Source organism: Solanum tuberosum, unplaced genomic scaffold (genome assembly GCF_000226075.1).
Source record: "Solanum tuberosum cultivar DM 1-3 516 R44 unplaced genomic scaffold, SolTub_3.0 scf00341, whole genome shotgun sequence".
In the NCBI taxonomy this organism is placed as follows: Eukaryota; Viridiplantae; Streptophyta; class Magnoliopsida; order Solanales; family Solanaceae; genus Solanum; species Solanum tuberosum.
Window position 1 is genome coordinate 219043 of NW_006239268.1, and position 21063 is coordinate 240105.

The window sequence follows — 21063 nt, forward strand, 5'->3', positions numbered from 1 at the left end:
ACAAATCATTGAACACTTGAAAATCCCACTTCAATTTTAGTAAAAAAAATAAAAAAATCTCCTTAGTGTCGTTTGGAGATTAAGTACGCGTTTGAACATAAATTGAGTGATATTATTTTAAGAAAATTATATTTAAAGTTAACTTTTTAAAAATATATTTGAAAGTTAAAATTGTGCGTGGATATGGATTTTACTATATTAAAGTTTTGTAAGGAAAAAAAACTAAACACTTTTCAAGTTAAAAGTGAAAATTAACACAAAGTTAAATTAGAGTAGAATTCAAAATTTTAAAATAATGGATTCTTAGTTCTTACTATAGTCTCAAGTCAACTTAATGTTGTAGTGAAATTTTTCTCCAAAATTTGTTTGACTCAATTTTTGAAAACTTAAAAATATTTGAAAATTAAATTTTCAAAATCTAATTAAATTTAATAATCAAATAGACATTTGAAGATAAACGTTCAAAATCTGATCTAAATTTATGATCGAACGTTGACTGTAGAGAAATTATAGTGTTGTTTCAAGTGGAAGAAATTATGATAGTTTTGGTATCTTTACAAAATCTATTATATGCGCAATATTAATATGCCTGAAAAGCGCGCCTACAAAATTATTTGTCCTTATGAGGCCCCATGTATGAATATTAGAGATCTTCCCATCTTATCATGGTTTTCATCATTCATTTATTATGGGAAAATAAATAAATATACTTCTGAACTATCGTAAATGGTATGCAGACACTCTTCGTCATATTTTTGGGACATTGGTGCCCCTGTCGTTCAAAAACTAGAGCATATATACTCTTTATACTAACGGACATACACGTGTTATAATCTTATCCACCGATCCGACATTTATTAAATATTGAATCGACGAATAAGAGTGCGACATGTGTCTCTATTTAGTCTTCCGTTAGAGTGAATGTCATATTAGCTCTAGTTTTTGGATGGCAGGGGCACCAATGTCCCAAAAGTATGACGAAGGGTATATGCATACCATTTATGATAGTTCGGGGGTATATTTGTCTATTTTCCCTTTATTTATTTAGATTTTCAACTCGCTTCGTCCCAAATTAAGTGATTAATAATTATAGTATGTAATTTATTAAAATTTTTATTTAATAACGGTCTCTTAATTAAACACTATTGAAACAATCCTGTAGAAAGGTATGATTGAAAAAAAAACATAAAGTACTAATTTTTGTCTTGAATTTCTAGAAAAACAATCAAAGATTAAATTTTAAAATGTGAATAGATTAATAAATTTGAACTCTTGAAAGTTGTTATAATATAATTTTTTTTAGAACTTTTAGAATGTAAATAATGTTGTATAATTTTATAGTGGAGTGTGTATATTTTATGGCAATAGAGTATGATCTCATTTTTAGGTGGTTATCGTCTCATATCATACGTGAAAAGGGAGACATATACACTCAAATATATTGGACTTTTAACACATTTGACCACAATAATTACAATCGGTAGCCAAATACAATACATTATTACGTATAAAGTATTTATATTATATACTAAACATATGCATGTATCGATTATAATTTTGGTGGAAAACATATGTATATATGGATTATTATTTTGGTGAATGGATATACAGTGTAAAAAATTCGAATATATCCTTTAGGACTTGGGCCTTAGTCTCGACCCATCTACCATATTATTTTGGGCTATATTATTAATACTTGATATGCACAACTAATGGATGATTTGCACGAATAGGATGATTTGAGGTTATTGTTTATATTTGGTCCCAATTTTAGAAAGCTTTATAGAAAGAATCGTAAAGCTATAGATTCGAAATATAACTTGGTATTATCTTCATTCTATATATTTCTGTATAAACTTTAGATTTTGCACAAATAGACTTCGAATTTGCACAAAAAGCTATTTTTGTGGCCACAATTTAAATTATGTCCCAACATATGGTGAGCTAAATTTATCTTTAAAAAAAAATACCACCCACAATTTTTATTAAGAGAATGATTGTGTTTGGATTTGGTTGGAAATATGACTAGTTGGTGCTATTCTATTTTATATATTTTGCTAAAAATTTTACAAGTTTTTTTGGATTTGTTCACAAATTTTGACGACAACTGTAATTTGGTATTATCTGCATTTTTATCTATTTTGTTCAATTTCATACAATTTTTTTGAATGGTTAAATTTCGTCTGTATTGTTCAATTGTTCACAAGTTTTGTTGAACAAACTAAACTTGATATTATCTTTATTAGATCTATATATCATAAATCGTTCACAAATTTTATCAAATAGGCATATCTTGCTTGCGTTGCTTCTTTATATTTTGAATCAACTAACGACGACGATGGTTATGCGGTGTGTTATATGCCTAATGAGAACACAAGAAAATCAAGTTTAATGGTTATGGATGTCAAGTCTCATGATCGATCTTGATATTGCGGGTGTTGTGAAGTTGCCTCTTAACATGCTACAGGCAAGTCGAGCGACTTCGATTGTTATAAGTTAAGATCGACTATATAAATATTTATATTTATACCACACTCCATTTAAGGTTGTTTGTCTTAGTACTCTTGTATACATGTATAGTATATGTTCTCCATAATTGCATTTCGATGTAACAATAAAAAAAATGTTTAAATAAATTACATAAAAAAATATTTAAATAAATAACGTCGTTATAGAGTGTTTTGACTTTACCTATGTTCATACCAAACATACTTTTCATGATATTATAGCTTCTATATACATAATTAATTAGTTACTAGGTAGGGATCACTATATATAAGAAAAATATGACACTGTTAGATAATTATATTATTAATACTATCTCTTAATGAAAGTTTGTCAAAATCATATATATTTTTCTTGATGTAACTTCCTTTTCCTTGCCAAACTATTGGAAAATTTCATACAACCATACACTTTTCACTGTTATGAATGATTTAAGAAAGTTTTCATTTTTCTATCTCCCTTTGGCCAACTCAAACACATCGTTTTCTGTGGCGAAATTAGAAATTTTAATAATTAAGAATGTTCAAAATTTAATATATATATGTATAAAAAATAATTTTTGATCTATATACTTCATATAATTTTCTATACACATAATATAATTTTTGAACAAAGGGTGTTCAAGTGGCCACTCTGCACTACATGTGGCTACACCAATGATCGTATTGAAGAAACTTATCTAATATGTTATAACTTAGTCTCGCTTCATGTAGTAATAAAACACATTGTCACAAAATTTTAGAACAGTAATCTATTAAAATATTCCAAAATGACAAAAAAAATCTTAAATATTCTTTTTAATCTAGATGGAAAAAAAATCTAGGTGAAATGAAGAAAATAATTAAGAAAAAATGATCTTCTTATCATCTTATGTGCATACTTAATAAATTCAAGATCAATATTGTTTTTTACGTTGTACATTCAATGTGTACAGTTTTATTAATATAAGTATTAAAAAAAATTCCTACTATAAGAGAACTAAATTTCAAAGCTTTCACAAACTTTTATGTAAACACCAACAACAAATACCAGGTAATTTTTGTCCATCAAAGTTAGGACAAATGAAAAAATTACCTAGTGTTTTCTTGTCTTCCACTGAGTTTTGAATCTAAAACCTCAAAATTGTCGACCACTTCATTGATCACTAGATTATACCCTTGAGTGCACATTATTCATAATACATGAAAGTATGATGTAATTTTTATAGTCATTTTATCTGAATGCTACGTGAAGAACATAATCCGCATAAATAGTGAAAATTTATATAAACAACTCAAACTTGACAACTTTCCTATAGCATGTTAAGATCACTTTCCTTCACAAATATCCCATGAAAACCGTAAGGCACACGATGAGGCAATTTCACAACAGCCACAATTTCAAGATCATGAGTCTTGGCATCCATCACCATGAAACTTGATTCTCTTGTGCTCTCATTATGCATATAACACACCACATAGCCATTGTCTTCGTCAGCTGATTCAAAATATAAAGAATTAACTATATAATAAAGCGTTAAAATATAATCAAAATATAGTTCATATTATACATTAAAATAATTTCTTTGATCTATCTATGTTGTGCAAATTTTCTGACAAAGAGGGTGTCAATTGACTCCCCTTTGGACAAATGTGGTTTCACCACAACTTCAATTATTTTAACGTGACAGAAACAGTTGTGAGTTGTGACATTACTATTATAGCGAATTAATCTAAGTTACTTTAGTCTGACCAAAAAAATAATAATACAGTAACTTTTTTGTTATATTAATTAAAATTCAATGACCATACATGATATAAACCCGAATAGAATAGAATAAATAAAAATATATAATGAATGGTTGTATGATAAATTTTACCTGCAAATACATTGTCATGGTCCTTTGGCACAAAAAAGGGCTCACTACAGAAACAATTTGGTCCAAAAATTCTTGTGGCCACTATGCAATCAGGTTGTTGATCAATTTCTAACATGGATACATCCAATTTTACCACACCTTTTGCCTTTGGCAAAGGGTCTGGAATGGCTGCATATATGTACCTTTAATAATGAAAACAAAAAATACAAATATAAAGTAACATGGTATAGAAAAAGTGGTATATAACTTGATAAGCACAATACATTAACAACTTCTTAAATTTATGTGTAAATATTTAATTGTGACATGTTTCCATTGAATATTTGAATATATGGAGGTGTTTCTAGTTAGATACTTTCGGTTCAAATTTTGAAAAAGCTTTTAAGAATGTTCTTAAGCACACATTACATAGATAAGTTAACCACTAGTCCACTACCACCATTTTATTATATCTATTAATCTCAATAAATCGTAAAATCTCAGGCTTGTTTCAATTGAGGCTGATAATTAAAATTATAGGAGGTGATATATCTTTTGTGGTTAACTTATCTACGTGATGGGTGCTTGAAATCACACTCAAAATCTTTTTTAATTTTTTTTTGTCTAATAATTCAAGTGTCTAAATAAAATTTACTAACAAGTTTAAAGGACCGTCACTTCTTACAAAAGAGAAAGACCCCACTTACAGAGAGTGTAACTCTTGTGATGTGATGATGTATGAATTTGATTAAAAAAATTACTACTTTCTTTATTTTAATTTAAGTGGTTTAATTTAATAAAATAAGAAAGAATTTTGATTTTTTTAATTTTAAATTAGTCATACAAAATATTAAACTCGGAAAGTTGCAAAATATTGAAAAAAAGTATTCTTCTTGAAATAAAATAAAAAAGTAAAATACTTAAATTGAAACTGACTAAATATAGTATAAAATTGAGGGGGAGAGAACAAGAAGACAAATATTAGAAAAGACATATTATGAATGAAATCATGTATAGGTAGCATTTGAATTAATATATCAAATTCCAAAGAACTTCTTATTCTTCTTATTAATTACTATAGGTCAACTTAACCTGATAAATTTTTTAAAAAAATCTAAATAATGCGATACAAAAATTAAAACAAAAATCATAATTAATTGTATGTACGTACTTGTTCTTCTTGCCAATATAAGCCCGGTTGATACATGCCAATTCAAGATTCCTCTTCGACATTAGATTTCTACTTACCCTCCCCGTCTTCAAGTCGATTTTTACTTGTTCAATTTTTGCATGAACTAGGTCCAATCTTTTCAAAAAGTGCTCTATCGATAATATATTTGGAGCAATCACTACTATCGTATCACCATTATCTTCTTCCCACGCATTTATTGCATGCATCATATTGAACACTGGTACTTCGAACCACCTCATTTCTGACTCATCTATCGCGTAACGAGGAATCACCCCAAGTCGAGGTACTTTTCTCGAGTTGGTACCCACCGGTGCTCCACCGGTGATGAGCCCTAAAAGGTTCATTTCAATTTGTATATCGGGAAATATGGCATAATTTTTTGTAATAGCAAAGTCATGAACGAATGATGGACGTGTCATAGAGAAAATTGGTAGGTCATGACTTTTGACCCCGTTAGGGTGAATTCGAACATAAGTTAAGTATGGAAATAATATTGGATCGTATCGAAAGGCAAAAACCTCATTAGTATTTGGATCGATTTTAGGATGGGCTGTCATATTTATAGAAAGATTTCCATCAAAATTGTGACAACCAATAGTTATGATATCACCATTTGGGGCCAATTTTATAGCATAAGGAATATCGGATTCATAAAGAGCAAATAATTTGCCACCAAATAGTGCCAAGCTAGTATTTGCGGGGCCAAAACCATTGCTTGGATCGAATTGACCAATTATAATTCGAGTTATAGACATGGCTCCGCGAATCACAAGGGCAATAAGGTTATTAAAGTCGGAGAAGACATTAGGAATGATTCAATATCCTGCTTTTTTCTCTACCAAGTATTTGTAAGTTTTGACATAACGACTACAAAATATTGCTTTGCCTTGAGAAATTTTAGTAGAGTGAAGCATTCCATCGCCATCAAAGAAATGGAAAGGTCCACGAGGAAAATATTGTGGGTTTGGGCCATTTCTAATGTAAGCACCGTTGAGACACGGTGGGAGGGTGCCTTTTACCACCTCACATTCTGTTGGAGGAAGTTCATCAACAGGAGCAAAGTTATCAGAGAAAACACATTCTGGATCAAGAAAAGGATGACGTGGAGGATCAATGTACGTGTCGATGAAATCATCACATGCATTCAAGAAAACTTCTAGAAATGAAGGCTCTAATAAGGGTTTCTTTAGGGGTTTAAGTTTATTATGTTGTGTAGATGATGATTTTTTTGGAATGGCTTGTGGAGATACATGTGAAGATATCCTATTACGAGAAAAAAGAAGAGGCTTGGGGTATGGTAATAACAATGTATAAGTGAAGGAAAATGTAAAAGCATTCATAGCTTGTATACTTTTAAGAAAAATAGGCAAGAAAACTAATTAAGGAGCCTATTACATTTTCTTTTATGAAGGAAATATATAAGTTGGATGATACAAGGCCAAGGGGCCAGGGCTAATTTGTAAGGGGCATAACTATATAATAAATTCTACCTCAGTGCCAAAATATCAATATTTTGGTCCTGCCTCTTTGCCTAAATGATTAAACACCAAATATGTGAGTTCAAAAAAAAGAAGGGAATTCTAATATCATGGTTCTTATTTACATTACTAAATGAGTATCGTCGGTGTTAGCATGAGCCCAATGTTAACCGTTTGTAGTGGTTAATTTTGTCCCACTTCGAAACTATATTTCAATATAAAGTGTATATCTACTCAGTATTAATTGACAATTGAACAACAAAAAGGAAAAAAAAAACAAATAATCATCACAACAATCAAAAAATAGTTTCGATCACTTAACATGTCATGTTCAATATTGAGGAAAAACATTTATATCAACAACAAGGACACAAAGATTTTACACCACTTTTAGTTAGACGTGTTAATATCTCTAGATCCAGTAAATCATGATCTAAGTAAGTTTCTCTAATCAACAAATGTTTGTCCATTGAACTTCTTCTAAGGTTATATTTTAAACATACACCACATTTTATTTTATTTTGTCTATACAAATTCTGATGATAAAATAATATAATAGGGGAAAAAAGGACTTCTGCAGCTATCTATTATATCACCAAAAAAATATAGATATCAATTTAATGAATATGACATCGAAGTGTAGTACTTACTTTTGCTATTGTCTCTTATCACAAGAAAACAACAACAAAAAAAAAAGATATTATAAACTTCAAAAATAGATATTATGACATCATATATTATTAAAAGTGAAAAGAAATTTAGGTAAAAGTTAGATATTATTTTGCCCTTGTATTGAATTAAAATATTATAAATATTTAATAAATTAAATATTAAAAGGAAAATCATCATTTAGTAAATGAATATCTATTTCCACTAACTCTCCATTGTGCAAATATAATAACTATCACTAATTATGTTTATTATTATTTTTTACTCCCACCTTCTCATCCAAGATCTCAAATGGGCTAATGTCATAGTCATGACAATTGTTCGTGGACTGTGTTCCTCAATTCTATCCAATAAATAATGATATTTGACACAAAATAGTTGTAAAAATACTAAAAAAATTATATGCTCTCTTCTCTTGTATCTTTTTATTTGTTTTTATGTAATGTTTATGTTTCTTGTTTGTTATTATTGTATAGCATTCTATTAATTTGTTATCGTTATTATTGAGAATTTATAGTGATTTGTTACTTTGTATTCCTGACCCTACATCAAAATGTTATAAACTATTTAATAAATTATATATATATGATAACATATTCATGACCACTCTTTTGTACACATCTATATCTATACATAATATAAAGGAGAAACATAGACAAGGTGATGTGACACCTCTCTATGACCTCCATTCACATTTATCTTTTTTCTCCTTTTTTGAGATTTTTTTCTTAATTCTTTTCATTAAATAAGTTATTTATTAAATAAAAAAAAACAATCAATTTACAATTCTAATTATATCTAATGACTTATAAACAACCTCTATCTATCCATATTCTCTACTTAAATAACATGTCTCTTCAACTTATTCTTATGGATTATTAAATCTATAAATTACAATCATCCATGGATATGTTGAATATTCATTTTTCATTTTCTCATTCTTTCTTTCTATTAGTGTAGTTTTTTTCTCATTCTTTCTTTCTAATAGTGTAGTTCTTTTTTCCCTCTTTTTTTTTTAAAAAATAAAAAATTATTCTTCATCTTTTCCATAAGAAATCATAGAAAAGATAGTGATCCCCAACCACCACCACCCTCCGGTTAATATTCTTGAAACTTAAATATCAACATTTGTATCATCTTGTTGGTATAATTTTTCTAATATTCATTAGAAAGTTGATGTAGTTGAATTGATTCTAAAAAGTTGTTTAGATTCTTCGTTTAACATATATATATATTAGTTATCGTATTATTTGTTATTTCTATTATTCTCTTCTTCATTATTTTCAGTATGACTTTTCACTACTATTTTTGCTTTACATACTTAATTTTTTATATGCTTTCTGTAGAATTTCTATCACCATAAAGTAAGAATAAGACTACATACACTCCACCTTTCATATCTGTACTTATGAACTTACACTATCATGTGATCAGTGGCATAGTCAGGGTGTCCAACATCGGAAAAAAAATATTGTATACAAGTAAAATGATATACATAATGATTAAATAACATATTTTGGACAACCTTAACATAACAAGTTGTTATAGCCCAGTGATTTCACCTCCTTAAAATGAGAAAGTGCTCGTATTTTCGAATCGCACTAATTTTATTTTTTGAGAAATTTATGTCTCCGCCACTGCATGTGATTCTAATTTATCTCACCAATAGATAATTGCATTTTGGAATCTAATATTTTCCAACATAATGAATATTCTTAGATGCTTAAAAAAATCCTCTTATAATTCAAATTCTGGATAAGTCGATTGACTTGTGTGAAAACAACCAGAAAAATAAAAATAGAACTTTACATTGTTAGGGATATTTTTATCAAGTAATTTAAAAAATATTTTCTGAATTTGTTTTTCAATATATGTATTTTGATATTTGGTTGGTCATTATTTAGAAAATATCTTTGGTAAGAAAATATACTACTTAAAAATCGGAATAATAACGAATTATCTCAAGAAACTGTGAAAAATAAATCATATAAATGACATTTGAAATTGATTATCAACACCCCACCTCACCTCACCCACTCCGACTACCATCACCTTTACGGTGTTTATCTAAATGGCTAAATTATATAATAATATTTCTAAAAATAATATTTTATTTTCGTTTGTACCAAACAACCCTTAAAATAAAGAGAAAAAAAAGGAAAGAGCTCCACCTCTTGGTTCTTCCTTGTTTTTTTTTTTAAAAAAATGGATCGTGAGCCTAATTCAAATTATATTTAAAACTAGTTCAAGAGAAGAAAATTTTCAAGACCATATGAGGAGGAGACCATCATCTCATTAAACATCGATGTATGACTATATCACACCCTCCTTCACGATCAAAATTGGACATTTAATGTGTGTGTTATTTCAATAAGGCGACCAATTATCGGGTGGAATCACCTTTAATCTGATATCATATTAAAGAAATGGACCTTAGTTAGAGTGAAACTAAACCATAAAAATTAAATTGTTCAAAATCATTTTATAAAGAAATTACTCATCTCATTAACAACACACTTTTTCTCCTTCTTTTTGTTGTTTTTAAACATATTTTCATAATCACTTAGACCAGATGAGAGACAGGAAATGATTAAAGGAATAAAACATGAATAATGAGATTCCAATTATTTGTGTCCATAAAAATATAAATTTCTGTATAGCACTTTAACATTAATTGTGGAGCCATGCATTTCTTAGGTGTTTTAGTCTTTGGAAGAAGTGGATGGCAGGGGTTATAGCATTACCACCCCACCCCCCCCCACCCCCAAAAAAAAAACATTTTAATAGTTAAAATTTTTTCTTCTTTTTGCTAATCTACAAAACTTTTACTTTGTTTATTTGTATGTTGATTAAGAAAAAAATGATTGGAGGGTGTGGTGGGATAACTAAAATTAAAGGTAGATGATCATGTTTTGAAATTTATGAATTTTTAAAATATTTTTATGTAAACATAAAATAATAATTGAGTTCATGATAATCAACTAACTTAATACAAATGCAGAACATAAATAAAAGCTATTAAATTTCTATTATCATTTATCTTAAAGGCTAGATTTGTGCGTCCTTATTGAAATAATACTACTTTTTATGTGTAACAATTCATCCTAAATATTGTTCGCTTTGATCTTAGATCCTTTACTATTATAAATACATTCTCAAAGAGCTCAAAATCAAAATTTAAGAATGGAAAACCTCTTATAAAGGAGTACTTTACTAGGTGCCAATTTGAATTAGTCAAATTTGAATTATTATTATTTGGAAAAAATATAGAATACTTAAATAAAGAAAAAAACCAAAGGAACTTTTGCACTTGCTTTTTTGACATAATTTTACATATAATATATTCTTTCTTGCTTTACTTGGAAATCTTTTCTCTATATATATAGCCCCATGTGGAAGATATTCTTTGCTCCCTACTCTTCCTAGCATCCATTAACGCTAAATCAATTTGAGCTTTAGTAAATAAAAATGTAAATTAAATGTTAAAAATAATTAAATGTCTTAAGTTTGAGTCTCACGGTTAACTATCATCAAACAAAATATTCACGTGTTTGAACTACGGAAGAGAAACATGATTACACATAAGAAGAAGTGTTGACAATATAATTAAAATAATAAAAATGTAGTCTATCAGACACAATTTAATTTTTTAGATGAAATAGACTCACACTTCGATATGATATAAGCAAATACAAATTTTGAATTCGAATCTCATAGCTTATCATTATCGAACAAATTTTTCACATATTTAATTATAAAAAATTAACAGATTGACGCGTAAAGAGATGTTGTTGACAATAGCATATTATGTAACTTTCATTGACAAGAAATTAAATAGAAGCATTGTCCACAGTTTCTCTTTTTTTTTTTGTTCTTTTTTTGTTCGTTAGAGTGAATGGCATATATGCTCTAGTTTTTGGACGGCAGGGGCATCAATGTCCCAAAAGTATGACGAAGGGTATCTGCATACCATTTATGATAGTTCGAGGGTATATTTGACTCTTTTCCCTTTATTTATTTAGATTTTCAACTCGCTTCGTCCCAAATTAAGTGATTAGTAATTATAATATGTAATTTATTAATATTTTTATTTAATAACTATCTTTTAATAAACACTATTAAAACAATCTTGTAGAAAGCTATGACTAAAAAGAAACATAAAGTACTAATTTTCATCTTGAATTTCTAGAAAAACAATCAAAGATCAAATTTTAAAATGTGAGTAGATTAATAAATTTAAACTCTTGAAAGTTGTTATAGTATAAATTTTTTTAGAACTTTTAGAATGTAAATAATGTTGTATAATTTATCGTGGACTGTGTATATTTTATAGCAATTAGAGTGTGATCTCATTTTTAGGTTGCTATCGTCTCATATCATACGTGAAAAAGGAGACATATCCACTCAAATATATTGGACTTTTAACACATTTGACCACAATAATTACAATCGGTAGCTAAATATAATACATTATTATGTATAAAATATTTATATTATATACTAAACATATGTATGTATCAATTATTATTTTGGTGGAAAACATATGTATATATAGATTATTATTTTGGTGAATGGCTATACAGTGTAAAAAATTCGAATATATCCTCTAGGACTTAGGCCTTAGTCTCGACCCATCTACCATATTATTTTGGGCTATATTATTAATACTTGATATGCACAATTAATGGACGATTTGCACGAATAGGATGATTTGAGGCGATTGTTTATATTTAGTCCCAATTTAAGAAAGCTTTATCGAAAGAATCGTAAAGCTATACATTCGAAATATAACTTGGTATTATCTTCATTCTATATATTTCTTGTATAAACTTTGGCATTTGCACAAATAGACTTCGAATTTGCACAAAAAGCTTTTTTGTGGCCACAATTTAAATTATGTCCCAACAATATGGTGAGCTAAATTTATCTAAAAAGAAAATACCATCCACAATTTTTATTAAGAGAATGAGTGTGTTTGGATTTGGTTGGAAATATGACTAGTTGGTCCTATTCTATTTTATATATTTTGTTAAATTTTTTATAAGTTTTTTTGGATTTGTTCACAAGTTTTGACGACAACCGTAATTTGTATTATCTATTTTGTTCAATTCCATACAATTTTTTTAAATGGTTGAATTTTGTCTGTATTGTTCAATTGTTCACAAGTTTTGTTGAACAAACTAAACTTGATATTATCTTTATTAGAACTCTATATAGTAAATTATTCACAAATTTTATCAGATAAGCATATCTTGCTTGTGTTACTTCTTTATGTTTTGAATCAACTAACGAAGATAATGGTTATATGGTGTGTTATACGCCTAATGAGAACACAAGAAAACCGAGTTTCATGGTTATGGATGTCAAGTCTCATGATCTTGATATTGTGGGTGTTGTGAAATTGCCTCTTAACATGCTATAGGAAAGTCGAGGGGCTCCGGTTGTTATAAGTTAAGACCAACTCTATAAATTTTTACTATTTATATCACACTCAATTTAAGGTTGTTTGTCTTAATACTCTTGTATACATGTATAGTATATGTTCTGCATAATTGCATTTCGATGTAACAATAAAAAAATGTTTAAATAAATTACGTAAAATAATATTTAAATAAATAACGTCGTTATAGAGTGTTTTGACTTTACCTATGTTCATACCAAACGTACTTTTCATGATATTATAGCTTCTAGCCTTCTATATACATAATTAATTAGTTACTAGGTAGGGATCACTATATATAAGAAAAATATGACATTGTTAGGTACTTATATTATTAATACCATCTCTTAATAAAAGTTTGTCGAAATCATATACATTTTTCTTGATGTAACTTCCTTTTCCTTGCCAAACTATTGGAAAATTTCATACAACCATACACTTTTCATTGTTATGAATGATTAATAAGAAAGTTTTCATTTTTCTATCTCCCTTTGGCCAACTCAAACATATCGTTTTCAGCGACAAAATCAGAAATTTTGATAATTAAGAATATTCAAAATTTAATATATATGTATGAAAAATATTTTTTTTATCGATATACTTCATATAATTTTCTATACACATAGTATAATTTTCGGACAAAGAGTGTTCAAGTGATCACTCTGCACTACATGTGGCTACACCAACGATCGTATTGAAGAAACTTATCTAATATGTTATAACTTGGTCTCGCTTCATGTAGTAATAAAACACATCGTCACAGAATTTTAAAACAGTAATCTATTAAAATATTCCGAAATGACAAAAAAAAAATCTTAAATATTCTTTTTAATCTAGGTGAAGAGAAAATCTAGGTGAAATGAAGAAAATAATTAAGAAAAATTGATCTTCTTATCATCTTATGTGCATACTTAATAAATTGGGATAAGGGTCTGAAAAATACCCCAACTTTGGTCGGATTTGCTATTGCGATACTAAACTTTCATAAGGACCTATTACCTCCCTAGACTATTTAATACCGTATTTTAAACATATATATTTGCCCACGTGGACATAAAAAATAATGCAAAATTATAAATAGTAATGTGTCCACGTAGGCACATATTAACCTTTAAAATACACTATTAAATAGTTCAGGGGGTAAAAAATACGGTATTAAATAGTCTAGGGAGGTAATAGGTCCTCATGAAAGTTTAGTATCGCAACAGCAAATCCGACCAAAGTTGGGGTATTTTCCAGACCCTTATCCCTAATAAATTCAAGATCAATATATATTGTTTTTTACGTTGTACATTCGATGTGTACAGTTTTATTAGTATAAGTGTTAAAAAGAATTCCTACTATAAGAGAACTAAATTTTAAAGCTTTCACAAACTTTTACGTAAGCACCAATAACAAATACTAGGTAATTTTTGTCCATCAAAGTTACGACAAATGAAAAAAATTACCTAGTGTTTTCTTGTCTTTCACTGAGTTTTGAACCTAAAACCTCTAAATTGTCGACCACTTCATTGATCACTAGACCATACTCTTGAGTGTACGTTATTCATAATACATGAAAGTATAATGTAATTTCATAGTCATTTTATCTGAATGCTGCGTGAAGAACATAATCCACATAAATAGTGAAAATTGATATAAACAACCCAAACTTGACAACTTTCCTATAGCATGTTAAGATCACTTTCCTTCACAAATATCCCATGAAAACCGTAAGGCACACGATGAGGCAATTTCACAACAGCCACAATTTCAAGATCATGAGTCTTGGCATCCATCACCATGAAACTTGATTCTCTTGTGCTCTCATTATGCATATAACACACCACATAGCCATCGTCTTCGTCAACTGATTCAAAATATAAAGAATTAAATATATAATAATGCATTAAAATAATTCAAAAATATAGTTTATGTCATACATTAAAGTAATATTTTGGGATAAGACACAAGTATCTCCTAGACTATAACCGAAATCTCAAAGACACACATTAACTAAATTAATGTCCTATTATTACCCCCTGAACAATTTTTTTTGGTAATTTTGTATACCTTTTTGACTTATGTGACATCTAAATATCTCCCACGCGCCTCAACCACGTGGAGTCACGAAGTGTGCCACATAAGCCAAAAAATATTCAAAATAAAAAAAAGTTTAGTTCGAAAATGTAATAGGACATTAACTAAATTAAGATGTATCTCTGAAATTTAATCATAATGTATGGAGTACTTCTGCCTTATCCCTTTTTTGATTCATCTATGTTGTGCAAATTTTCTGCCAAAGAGGTGTCAATTGACTCCCCTCTGAACAAATGAGGCCCCACCACAATCTCAATTATTTAAATGTGACAAAAATAGTTGTGACATTACTATTATAGGTAACAACATTAACTTTTTTTAATCGATACATTAAAGTAATTTTTTGGGATAAGGCACAAGTATCCCTAGATTATAATCGAAATCTCAGAGACACATCTTAGCTAAACTAACATCCTATTACACCCCGCACCCCCCCCCCCCCCCCCCCCCCCCACCCCCCCCCCCCCCCCCCCCCCCCCCCCATGTTTGTTATTTAACTTTTACAGTTATCTTATTGTGATACTTCATAGCACAAAAGAGAAGAAAAGAATTACCTAATTACATATACATAACAATTGATGATTCTGTTAATTTTATACATTAGGTTAGTTTTAAAATAAAATGCGCCCATCATGCTGCTGAGAAAACTGGACCCCTCAAATGGATTATGCAATGGGACATGGTTAATTTGTAGAGGCTCTGACGAGAATGTCATACATGCAGAAGAAACAACAGGTCAATATGCCACAAACCAGGTACTTACTCCAACAATACAACTATCACCCCCCCCCCCCCCCCCCCCGAACAATTTTTTTGGTAATTTTATACACCTTTTTAGCTTATGTGGCATCCAAATATCTCTCACGCACCTCAACTACGTGGAGTCACGGAGTGTGCGACGCAAGTCAAAAGGTATTCAAAATTACAAAAAAAGTTTAGTTCGGAGAGATAATAAGACCTTAATTAATTAAGATGTGTTTTGGAGATTTCGATCATAATTTATGAGATACTTGTGTCTTATCCCTTTTTTAATCTATGTTGTGCAAATTTTCTGACAAAAAGGGTGTCAATTGACTCCCCTTTGGACAAATGTGGCTCCACCACAATTTCAATTATTTTAATGTGACAAAAATAGTTGTGACATTATACTATTATAGTGAATAACAATAATTATTTTGATCTATCTATGCTGTGCAAATTTTCTGACAAAAAGGGTGTCAATTGACTCTTCTCGAATAAATGTAGCTCTACTATAACCTCAAATATTTTAACATGATAAAAATAGTTGTGACATTTTTACTATAGTGAAATAATATTAATTTTTTGATCAATCTGTACTACGTAAATTTTCTGATATAGGGGGTGTCAATTGACTCTTTTAAAACAAATGTGGCTCTACTACAACCTCAATTATTTTAACCTGACAAAAATTCTTGTGACACTATATTATTATAGCGAATAACATTATTTTTTTGATCGATTTGTGCCATGTAAATTTTTGGGAAAAAAGTCTAAAATATATTCGAACTTTGATCGAAATTGCTTTAACAATGCCGAACTTTGGAAAGGATATTTTACCCCCCTATACTATTTAATAGTGTATTTTAAAGGTATATATGTGCCCACATGGACATCATAAATATTGCATCATTATAATTAGTAACGTGTCTACGTGGGCACATATATACCTTTAAAATACAATATTAAATAATGTAAGGGGTAAAAGGTCCTCTATAAAGTTTGGTATCGTAACAACAATTTCGACCAAAATTAAAATATTTTTCAGACCCTTTTTCCTAAATTTTTTGATAAAGAGGATGTCAATTGACTCTTCTTGAATAAATGTAGCTCTACAACAACTTAAATTATTTTAACCTGACAAAAATAGTTATGATATTATACTATTATAGCGAGTAACATTAAAGTTTTTGATTGACATGTGGCACTTAATTTTTTCTGATAAAGAGTATATCAATTGACTCTTCTTGAATAAATGTGGCTCCACCACAACCTCAATTATTTTAACTTCACAAAAGTGACATTACTATTATAACGAATAACATTAATTTATTTGATTGATATATGCCACTGTTATAGTGATTAAAATTCAGTGACCTTACATGATATTAACTCGAATAAAATAAATAAATAAAAATATATATAATGATTGGTTATATGAATTTTACCTGCAAATACATTGTCATGGTCCTTTGGCACAAAAAAGGGCTCACTACAGAAACAATTTGGTCCAAAAATTCTTGTGGCCACTATGCAATCATGTTGTTGATCAATTTCTAGCATGGATACATCCAATTTTACCACACCTTTTGCCTTTGGCAAAGGGTCTGCAATAGCTGCATATATGTACCTTTAATAATGAAAACAAAAAAATACATAGATAAGTTAACCACTAGTCCACTACCATCATTTTATTATACCTATTAATCTCAATAAATCGTAAAATCTCAGGCTTGTATGTTTCAATTGAGGCTGATATTTAAAATTATAGGAGGTGATATATAATTTGTGGTTAACTTATCTACGTGATGGGTGCTTGAAATCACACTCAAAATCTTTTTCAATTTTTTTGTATAATAATTCGAGTGTCTAAATGAAATTTATTAACAAGTTAAAAGACCGTCACTTCTTACAAAAGCGAAAGACCCCACTTAGAGAGAGTGTAACTCTTGTGATGTGATGATGTATAAATTTGATTAAAAAAAATTACTACTTTCTTTATTTTAATATAAGTGGATAATTTAATAAAACACAAAATTCAAGATAATGAGAAAAGAATTTTGAATTTTTCAATTTTAATTATTCATACAAAATATTAAACTCGGAAAGTTGCCAAATATTGAAAAGAGTATTCTTCTTGAACTAAAATTAAAAAAATAAAACACTTGAATTGAAACGGACAAAATGTATATAAAATTAAGGAGGGAGAAGAAAACAACTTACAAAAATTAGAAAAGACAGTGTGTGAATGAAATCATGTATAGGTAGCATTTGAATTAATATATCAAATTTGAGAGAACTTCTTATTCTTCTTATTACTATATAGTAGGTCAACTTAACCTGATAGTTTTAAAAAAATCTAAATAATGCGATACAAATTTTTTAAAAAAAAATCATAATTAATTGGATCGTACGTACTTGTTCTTCTTGCCAATATAAGCCCGGTTGATACATGCCAATTCAAGATTCCTCTTCGACATTAGATTTCTACTTACCCTCCCCGTCTTCAAGTCGATTTTTACTTGTTCAATTGTTGCATGAACTAGGTCCAATCTTTTCAAAAAGTGTTCTATCGATAATATATTAGGAGCAGTCACTACTATCGTATCACCATTATCTTCTTCCCACGCATTTATTGCATGCATCATATTGAACCCTGGTACTTCAAACCACCTCATTTCTGACTCATCTATCGCGTAACGAGGAATCACCCCAAGTCGAGGTACTTTTCTCGAGTTGGTACCCACCGGTGCTCCACCGGTGATGAGCCCTAAAAGGTTCATTTCAATTTGTATATCGGGAAATATGGCATAATTTTTTGTAATAGCAAAGTCATGAACGAATGATGGACGTGTCATAGAGAAAATTGGTAGGTCATGACTTTTGACCCCGTTAGGGTGAATTCGAACATAAGTTAAGTATGGAAATAATATTGGATCATATCGAAAGGCAAAAACCTCATTAGTATTTGGATCAATTTTAGGATGGGCTGTCATATTTATAGAAAGATTTTCATCAAAATTGTGACTACCAATAGTTATGATATCACCATTTGGGGCCAATTTTATAGCATAAGGAATATCGGATTCATAAAGAGCAAATAATTTGCCACCAAATAGTGCCAAGCTAGTATTTGCGGGGCCAAAACCATTGCTTGGATCGAATTGACCAATTATAATTCGAGTTATAGACATTGCTCCGCGAATCACAAGGGCAATAAGGCTATTAAAGTCGGAGAAGACATTAGGAATGACTGAATATCCTGCTTTTTTCTCTACCAAGTATTTGTAAGTTTTGACATAACGACTACAAAATATTGCTTTGCCTTGAGAAATTTTAGTAGAGTGAAGCATTCCATCGCCATCAAAGAAATGGAAAGGTCCACGAGGAAAATATTGTGGGTTTGGGCCATTTCTAATGTAAGCACCGTTGAGACACGGTGGGAGGGTGCCTTTTACCACCTCACATTCTGTTGGAGGAAGTTCGTCAACAGGAGCAAAGTTGTCAGACAGAACACATTCTGGATCAATAAAAGGATGACGTGGAGGATCGATGTACGTGTCGATGAAATCATCACATGCATTCAAGAAAACTTCTAGAAATGAAGGCTCTAATAAGGATTTCTTTAGGGGTTTAAGTTTATTATGTTGTGTAGATGATGATTTTTTTGGAATGGCTTGTGGAGATGCATATGAAGATTTCCTATTAGGAGAAAAAAGAAGAGTTTTGGGGTATGGTAATAATAATTTATAAGTGAAGGAAAATGTGAAAGCATTCATAGCTTGTATACTTTTAAGAAAAATAAGTAAGAAAACTAATTAAGGAGCCTATTACATTTTCTTTGATAAAGGAAATATATAAGTCCGATGATACAAGGCCGAGGGGCCAGGGCTAATTTGTAGGGGGCATAACTATATAATACACGTGCCAAAATATCAATATCTTGATCTTGCCTCTTAGCCTAAATGATTAAGCACCAAATATGTGAGTTCAAAAAAAAGAAGGGAATTCTAATTTCATGGTTCCTATTTACAATACTAAACAAGTATCGCCCGTGTTAGCATGAATCCAACGTTAACCGTTTGTAGTGGTTAATTTTGTGCCACTTTGAAACTATATTTCAATATAAAGTGTATATCTACTCCGTACTAATTGACAATTGAACAGTAAAAAGGAAAAAAAAACAAATAATCATCACAACAATCAAAATATAGTTTCGATTACTTAACATGTCAAGTTCAATATTGAGGAAAACATCTATATCAACAACAAAGACATAAAGATTTTACGTACACCACATTTAGATAGACGTGTTAATATCTCTAGATCGAGTAAATCATGATATAATTAAGTTTCTCAGATCAACAAATATTTGTTCATTATACTTCTTCTAAGGTTACATTTTAAACATACACCACATTTTATTTTATTTTTGTCTATACAAATTCTGATGATAAAATGATATAATAAGGGGGAAAAAGGACTTCTGCAGCTATCTATTATATCACAAAAAAAAGTAGATATCAATTTAAAGAATATGACATCGAAGAGTAGTGCTTACTTTTGCTATTGTCTCTTATCACAAGAAAACAACAAAAAAAAATAGATATTATAAACAAAAAATAAATATTATGACATCATATATTATTAAAAGTGGAAAGAAATTTAAGTAAAAGTTAGATATTTTTTTGCCCTTGTATTAAATTAAAATATTATAAACATTTAATAAATTAAATATTAAAAGGTAAATCATCATATGAATTTCTATTTCCACTAACTCTCCATTGTGCAAATATAATAACTATCACTAATTATGTTTATTATTATTTTTTACTCCCATCTTCTCATCCAAGATCTCAAATGGGCTAATGTCATAGTCATGACAATTGTTCGTGGACTATGTTCCTCAATTCTATCCTATGAATACTGATATTTGACATAATATTATACACACTTAAAACAGTTGAAACAATTCTAATAAAATTATATACTCTCTTCTCTTGTATCTTTTTATTTGATTTATGTAATGTTTATGTTTTTTATTTGTTATTATTGTATAGCATTCTAATATTCTGTTATTGTTATTATTGAGAATTTATAGTGATTTGTTACTTTACTGACCCTA

General features: G+C 29.3%; 1 protein-coding gene and 1 pseudogene across 1 annotated transcript; both read right to left on the reverse strand.

Annotated features, from left to right (window-relative positions):
- Window positions 1-3763: 3763 nt before the first annotated feature.
- LOC102589287 (probable carotenoid cleavage dioxygenase 4, chloroplastic) lies at window positions 3764-6874 on the reverse strand (annotated as a pseudogene).
- A 7783-nt stretch (window positions 6875-14657) lies between these two features.
- On the reverse strand, window positions 14658-20515 carry LOC102589614 (probable carotenoid cleavage dioxygenase 4, chloroplastic). The gene is made up of 3 exons (XM_006361218.2): window positions 18357-20515; window positions 17387-17568; window positions 14658-14970 (listed from the first exon to the last, which is right to left on the reverse strand). Exons 1-3 carry the CDS (start codon window positions 19715-19717, stop codon window positions 14786-14788), a joined length of 1728 nt encoding a protein of 575 aa, XP_006361280.1. The 5' UTR covers window positions 19718-20515; the 3' UTR covers window positions 14658-14785.
- Between the last annotated feature and the right edge of the window lie 548 nt (window positions 20516-21063).

Bases quoted from the DNA above. Each gene is read 5' to 3' on its own strand.
- LOC102589614 (XM_006361218.2), bottom strand. From the start codon at position 19,717: ATGAATGCTTTCACATTTTCCTTCACTTATAAATTATTATTACCATAC. The intron at 17,569-18,356 runs GTACGTACGATC...TCATTATTAAAG, and splicing joins TATATTGGCAAGAAGAACAA to GTACATATATGCAGCTATTG. The intron at 14,971-17,386 runs GTAAAATTCATA...ATTTTGAATCAG, and splicing joins CCATGACAATGTATTTGCAG to TTGACGAAGACGATGGCTAT.